The sequence below is a fragment of the Apium graveolens genome, chromosome 6 (genome assembly GCF_009905375.1).
Source record: "Apium graveolens cultivar Ventura chromosome 6, ASM990537v1, whole genome shotgun sequence".
In the NCBI taxonomy this organism is placed as follows: Eukaryota; Viridiplantae; Streptophyta; class Magnoliopsida; order Apiales; family Apiaceae; genus Apium; species Apium graveolens.
This window is the reverse complement of record NC_133652.1, coordinates 256,260,492-256,268,249: the sequence shown is the minus strand read 5'-3', so window position 1 is coordinate 256,268,249 and position 7,758 is coordinate 256,260,492. Positions and strand designations below refer to the sequence as shown.

At 33.7% G+C, this 7,758-nt stretch overlaps 1 protein-coding gene across 1 annotated transcript; it reads left to right on the top strand.

The window, feature by feature from the left end:
* Window positions 1–2,142: 2,142 nt before the first annotated feature.
* LOC141667687 (adenine nucleotide transporter BT1, chloroplastic/mitochondrial-like) lies at window positions 2,143–7,068 on the top strand. Its single transcript, XM_074474276.1, has 3 exons — window positions 2,143–2,962; window positions 6,083–6,244; window positions 6,336–7,068. The coding sequence occupies exons 1-3, from the start codon at window positions 2,465–2,467 to the stop codon at window positions 6,816–6,818; spliced, it is 1,143 nt and encodes a 380-aa protein (XP_074330377.1). The 5' UTR covers window positions 2,143–2,464; the 3' UTR covers window positions 6,819–7,068.
* Window positions 7,069–7,758: the final 690 nt, after the last annotated feature.

The following is a 7,758-nucleotide window of genomic DNA, read 5'->3' as shown; positions in this document are numbered from 1 at the left end:
TAGTTTAAAGAACCAAAGAAGGGAGAGCAGAGAGTTTTCTTAGGAAATAACACCTACTTGGATATGGCGGAAATTGGTTCTTACCAACTAGATCTTGGAGAAAGTATGATGGCCCTTAAAAATATGATGTTTGCTCTTGGAAAGAGGCACAACTTTGTTTCCGTTCCTGCATTGCTTAAAAATGGATTGGAAGTGCATTTTAATAATAATCGAGTTTCGATTGGAAATGATAAGAAGGTGTATGATATAGGAAAGTATGAACCCGATCATGAGTTGTTTATATTTTGATTTATTTTGAGCTATGATTTAAGTCAATCAATAATGGGAAATTATTAGCCTAATTATGAGTTAGGTTTGAATTTTAAGCTGTAATTTAAGTATGTCAATAATGGGAAATATAAGCCCATGAGATTCTTAAAATTATATTGAAATTGATTAATAAAATATTTTTGATTAACTATTTTGGATTATTTTACATATAAGAATAAGGGTATTTTGTTATCGAGGTTGGTTTTTAAAATTAAGGTGCAACCAAGAAGTTCAAATGATTAATAGGCAAGAAAGACATTTTTGAGACTTTAAAATATCTATTTTTTGTAAAGTTTTTAATCGTTTGGGATATAAAATTGTAGTCCGGTGTCGATCTCATTGATCTTGGAAAAAACGATAATGGTATTGTGAATTTATATACCCATAAATTTAATGTATTGCGGTAAGATAAAAATGACATGTGTTAGTACTAGTAATGTGTTGATATGAGAAGACTGAATTCAATGCACACTTTAATATGTGAGAAAAGTCGGAGTTAAATAGAGATTTATGAAATTAGTCAAGGGGGAGATGTTGTAATATTGATTTAATTTCATAGATTGAAATTAAAATAAAAAGAATTGATTGCATGAAATTAGAAATTATTTATGGTATAAATAACTTTGAGTTACAAATACGGAGTTACAAATTTGGGAGTTACAATTTTTTTTAATATTATACAAATTACATGGGAGTTACATATTTTTATTGGTTAAATAAGGATCATGGGGTCGTTACAGATCAATAGGGTGGAGATGATGCTAAGAAGGCATATAAATAGAGAGAAAAATTTCTTTGAAAAGGCATATAAATAGAGAGAAATTTTTTTTTGAAAGGCATACTTGAAGTTGGTTGTTCTATTAACATCCGAGCCCTTTACACATGCAAATATTCTCTTAGGAAGTATAATATATATTATATTATATTGCACTACGAGTGGATTCTAACTCGTGCGATATGGAATTTATCATTAACCATCTTATTTGTAACTAAAATTACTTAAAAATAATACAATATTATGAGATGATCCCAGACTCAGTTGCAAAAATATTAAAAAGAACATATCAAAAGAATTCAAGATTGCGATAACAAAAAAATTCAATGTAATGTATTTTTAACAACCTCATTTATAACTAAACAACTAAAGATAATACAACGTAACAATGTGACCTCACTTGTAAAATTACAAAATTACATTAGGATAACAGTTCAAGGTTTGTAAATTATTTTGTAACTTAAATAAAAAGAATTGAATCTTTCACCAATTAAAAAAATTCCGCAAAAAATATATGATTCAGAAGATTCGCGAAACTGATTACAACATATTTTTTCAACTATTTGGAGGTTAAATTTTGTGATTTACATAATGGAGAACATGAAGAAAATTTAACTTTTATGCCGGTTGGTTATAACTAAACGTATAATTATTTAAACAACTTAAATTATATGTATTAGCCCCAAATGTTACTTTAAGAAAATATGACCCCTAATTTTACTCTAAAACGGGAGTTTGTCTGACATTTTCAAAGTAAGACCAAAATGCAATTTTGCAAAACATGACTTTAACTCATGTTTTAAAATGATGTTCGAGATCATTTTCTACTATTGTAATATGTTGGGCGCCCTTCTTCTCTAGGCACTTAAGTTTATAAACTTTCATATAGAAACATATTTCTAAAATTAAAAAAAAAAAGAAAAACCTAATTTGATTTTAAATATAAAAAGGAAATCATAAATTTACAAAAAAAATAATAATATAACAATGTTTTTTTTAAAGAGAACCACTATTTTTTTATTCCTCTCCCCTCAGCAAACAAAAGCCCACTGTGGTGGACTGGTGGTGCACTATGCATACAAAGTAGTATAGTATGTATGCATATATTTTACACTAAATTCACACCTACACGGCTACACCACTCCTATTGCCGCTCTGCCGAAACCAGTGGGGGCGGCACATTTTCCTTGTTTTCTTTGCCTCACCAAACCCCCCCTTTTTTCTTATATTTATAAAACTCTCAATTTCTCTACTTTCGACCAATCTTTTTCATCAATTCTCTTAAACAACACCTACCCATTTGTCAAAATTTGATTTTTTTGACACCCATTTAATCAAAATCCAATCTTTACAAAACCCAATTGCAGGGAATCTTGATTCATGGGTAAAAAAGATATGCAAGTTTCAAAGGGTAATGAAGATGGGTTGTTCTTTAGTTTTTCTAATTTGGGGTTTCAATTGAGTCCTCAAGATTGTACTAGTTTTCATCCTGGTGGTTTATTTGCTAGTATTGGTCAGTCAAATGGTTTGGGATTTGCTGCCATTTCACCTAATTCAGGTGAAAATGATTTGTATGTCAAGTATGTAAATGAAGAAGATGGGATTGTGATGAATAATAAGAAAAAGGGTGGGCTTAAGTTCAAGGTGAAAATTGCTAATACTTCTTTAAGGAGGTTGGTTAGTGGTGCAATTGCCGGAGCAATTTCGAGGACAGCAGTGGCTCCTTTAGAGACAATTAGAACTCATTTGATGGTTGGTAGTAGTGGGCATTCTAGTACTGAAGTGTTCAATAATATTATGCAAACTGATGGCTGGAAAGGGCTGTTTAGAGGCAATCTTGTTAATGTTATTCGAGTGGCTCCTAGCAAAGCTATAGAGGTAAAAGACTTGTATATGTATTTATATCTTTGTTGTAGAGGATGATCTTTTTATGCCTGTTAGAGATGGTAATCAATGTGATTTTTACTGATTGTTGTTCTTGTGATGTGTAAGATATAATTTGTTTTTTATTTAATGATCACTAATTTAATTTGCTAAGGATGGACATCAAATTGGTTTGATTATTTTGGGTATGAAACTATTGGTCTATGAATTCTGATGTTTGTATTCATGGCTGTTCGGAAATTCTCAATTCAAGTGTTTATTTTGCTGGTTTTGTTTTGTACTTGTAGGATTATTGTTTTGTTCATATTTTTCAGTTCTCATATTTCATAGGGACTGCCATATGTTATTTGTATTTTTTGTCTTCATGCATGATTTCTCCTCAAATATTGGTGTCATAGTGTATGAGGATATCTTAAACATTCACTTTCAAGGTTGATATTTTATTCATACAGTATATGTTTTTACTCTATCATGTACTTGTGCGCTATTGTGTATTCAAGACTTCGAGTTTATTATATTACAATAATATACCATGAGATAACCCTTTGCGTTGTCATGATTTCCTTATCGACTACAAATCTATACCATGAGATAACCCTTTGCGTTGTCATGATTTCCTGATCGACTACAAATCTACTAGTTTGACTAGGATTCATTGTTCACTAGTATCTTTATCAGGGAAATGCTTGTGAGTTGTGAGGGTACATACAGTTCATTATTTTTACAACAGTTTATATTAAAGACTACAACTTTCTACAATTTTACACCATGCATATTTCCCACATCTGTTTGAGATTAGATTGAATGTTTCTTTACTAGAACAATAATTGATGACATTTTTGCATGTGCCTACATGACAGTGTCACCCTTGTATGTAATTTATCCTTGTCTTCAATTTTTCCTTTAACAGGATTAATTTGTATCCTTTTAATTTCGATTGATCTCGTTATAGATTTCATCTTTGTTTTGTATCCTTGTGATTCTCATTGATCTCGTGGTGGATTTCGTTGAACTCCAGTTAAATATTTGGCAACAAATTAAATTATGTCAATACACCATGTTTAAGAATGAATGTCGAAAATTTGCTCCCTGCCCTCGATGCTTTTTCCTTTCTGCAAATCTGCTCAGGGTTAGGATTTCTTAGACATATTTTGGACTGTTTTACCCAATAGCTGTACCTTCAATTTTTTTTTTTTATGATATCTTTGTTATTCAATCTCACAGAAAGTTTATAATTATCCAATGGTACTAGTCTCCGCAAATGCATGTATATCTAAAAGGATTCCTTACAATCTTGGTCTGAAAGTCTAAAATTCAAAATGTGAAGTGTATATACTAACTAGTTCTCCCTATACAAATTAGGTTTGGCGTCTTTTATAATACAAACATGTCAGTGCACAATCTGGTTAGTTGTTACAATGACTACCCAAACTGTCACTGCTAACAATATTTTTCAATGGTGCTTACAGTGCTCTAATTTGAAATGTCATTACATTTTACTCCTTTAATAGGCCTGAACGCTGAAAGGCTGCCTAGACACCCGTTAATTTCTATTTATCAACCTTTTTTAGATTCATTGAATCCCATTGACTTCTGTCGACCCTTGTTTCTTGAGCATTAACCAAACAGTCAGTTTCAATCTCCACTTTCTCTTATGTACTTTTTTGGCCCAACTAATTCACTTTGTCCGGGCCAGTTAAGTGGTTCCTTAATTCCCAGCTCTTCTGCGAGCTTTGGTTCCACCCTATCCCATCTTACTAAGGTGCCTCGCCTCTATTAGTTTGCCATCATGATCTCTCACCAAAGCACATGTGTACCTGCCCACTTTTACAACAAGAGCAGAATCCAGATTAATCTTCACAGTATTTGTAAGTCCACCTCGCAAGAAGATGCTTTGATGGTCTACATTCACAGAAGTGACTGCATTACCCTTATTTGGTGTCTCTTTGCAGCTCGCTAGGTGCAGTAACTAGTAAGGCTCCTACTAATAGTGGGGTTTTCAGCGAACCAAATTTATTCGGCTGGATCACAGGGTATTCACAGACCAATCAGTTAAACTTATATCTTCCACACTAGTTAGATAGAGACTTAAATTAAGACACTTCCAACAATCCATCACAAAAACAATACACAAATGCATGTCTTTTTGTTTCATCTTCTAATTGACACACTGGACAGTGACTAGTGACCGCTGCAATTTCCATAGTAGCTAGGCAGGCAAGTACACAGAGCCCAATAAATTAAGTTACAGACCTTTGGAGGTATTTTAAGTTGTCACAGTTGCTTCCGCAAACATAGTTGGCCTCGCACATACATCCCCAAACAAAACTTGGGCTGTAACCTAAGCTTAATGTCAAAACAGAACCCTTTGGATATTGCCGAGCTTTATAAATACCTTTTAGTGACTGCTTGTTTGACCACAATCGCAAGTGTCCTTCAAAGCTAAGAAAATGACGGAACTCCAGACGTCCATTACCTGACTGCTCGTTCCACAACAATCGCTAACCTTGCATCTGTCCTAAGAAAATCTCAAGGATATTAAACGAGGAATCTGTGAACTGAGACTTCCTGGTTAGTTGCTTTACAATAACGGTAACTCTTATCAGCGAAAAGCATATGTTACGTGCAATCTCGAACTTTCCGCTCCTACATCCTCCCACTCTTCCGGTAGCTTTGGACCTCTTAATGAGATTTAAAAACTCCTCCGTGCAGATTTTTAAAATGTAGGGAGGGTCTTCTTGGAGAAGACTTCTAGAAGGGACTAGGGAGAAAAGGTTCAAAGGCAAAGGATCTCCTCTTATCCTGTTAGTTACATTATACCTGGTTTATATTTTCTTTTTCCATACATACATCTTCACTGTAAACATATTGATCTCTGCCTATCTGAGAAAAACTTGTACATTGCTTCAAGACAATATAAATGCTCTTTTTTTTCCGATATTTTATACATCATTGGTGTATTATGCATTTCCTCTTTTTTCTACATATGTTAATAGTTAATTGATCCTGTTAAGCTTTGAACTTCATATTCTTTTTCTTTATTCATAACTAATTGATTCTTATTGCTGATCATCTATTTGTTAGTGTTTTTAATATATATTATTGATTGTGCAGCTATTTGCTTTTGACACGGTCAACAAGAGCCTATCTCACAACCCTGGGGAACAGCCGAAGATCCCTATTCCAGCATCGCTGGTAGCAGGAGCCTGTGCTGGAGTTAGCTCCACCTTAGTCACATATCCACTGGAATTAGTCAAGACCCGATTAACCATTCAGGTATGTTTGAGGGAACTCAAAGATATACTTTAAAAATTATGTCGAGAATCTCTAGAAATGTGATTGTAGTATGTTGCTGGCGGATTTGCAGAGGGATGTCTATGATGGTTTATTTGATGCATTTATAAAAATAATGCAAGAAGGGGGACCTGCAGAGCTTTACCGCGGTCTTACCCCAAGTCTTATCGGAGTTATCCCATATGCTGCTACCAATTACTTTGCTTATGACTCCTTGAGGAAAGCTTACCGGAAAATTTTCAAGAAGGAGAAGATTGGCAACATAGAAACCCTTTTCATAGGATCAGCGGCTGGTGCTATATCAAGCACTGCTACATTTCCTCTAGAGGTAGCAAGAAAACACATGCAAGTTGGGGCGGTAAGTGGAAGACAAGTTTATAAGAATGTTTTGCATGCTCTTGCTAGTATTCTTGAACGTGAAGGAGTTCAGGGTTTGTATAAAGGACTCGGTCCCAGCTGCGTGAAGCTAATACCTGCTGCTGGGATTTCTTTCATGTGCTATGAAGCATGCAAGAAAATATTGGTAGAAGTTGAGGCTGATGACAATGACGAATAGGAAAGTGAATTAATGAATTAGCGTTGAATTCAAGTTTGTGCAGCCCTTTGAGCTTAGATGGAACGTCAGTTTCTAGCTTTACTGGATTTTGAGTTGTTACTTTTCCGTTTTATACACCAAAGTTTTGCTCCATTTTTCTCTGGAATCTTGAATTCAAGAATTCCAATTAATATAAGCTAAACTGTTTCAAAAGCCATGTTACATGGCTAGTCTTTTTTTTAATTGAATTGGTCGGACAATGAATTTTCTATCTCGTTACTGTTACTTCTGTAGTGTATTCCCGTGGCTGTTTTATTAACCTTGTCAATCTAGTCTTGTTCCAGATTTTTCATGTACAGTTAAACTTTAACTATTGGTTTTAAATAGTGTAGAGTCTGAAAATACAGCGTATCAGTCAAATTCACTGCAATGTGTAACCAAAACTGCAGTAGTGTTGTGTTGACGCATCTCAAAATTTGCTCAAATATCCCCCAATATTTGATTGCCAGATTATGACGTGTTTTTTTTAAGAATTATTTATTGAGGCTAACGAAGCATAACGAACTGGGGTTAAATAATAAAACAAATTAATATCTAATAACTCAAAATTGTAAAAGTTCTCTTCTTTCTCATTAAATATTTGTCAAATTAGTAATGAAATTTTGTGGAAGTATTGACATGTACAATGCAATGCGTTTTGTGGAAGTATTGACATGTATAATGCATTTCTGTGAAAGGACTTTTTTTCATAGAAAAATACACCGTGAAAGGAAATGGTGATTTTACGAGAAATAATGGAAATGGCTGCAGGTACTGCTTTTTTTTTTCCCGAGGAAAACTGAATAAGGTACCGGAGCAAACTTGACAAAATTAATCAGTCGAGTTGTGATAGCACAATTTGTGAAGAACCGCAATTGTATTGTTACTTTTCCTTTTATTTACTACTTCTAAAAAAGTTTAA

Excerpts from the sequence above, each read along its gene's own strand:
- LOC141667687 (XM_074474276.1), top strand. The coding sequence starts at position 2,465 with ATGGGTAAAAAAGATATGCAAGTTTCAAAGGGTAATGAAGATGGGTTG. Across the intron at positions 2,963-6,082 it reads CTCCTAGCAAAGCTATAGAG|CTATTTGCTTTTGACACGGT; the intron begins GTAAAAGACTTG and ends TTGATTGTGCAG. Across the intron at positions 6,245-6,335 it reads AGACCCGATTAACCATTCAG|AGGGATGTCTATGATGGTTT; the intron begins GTATGTTTGAGG and ends GCGGATTTGCAG.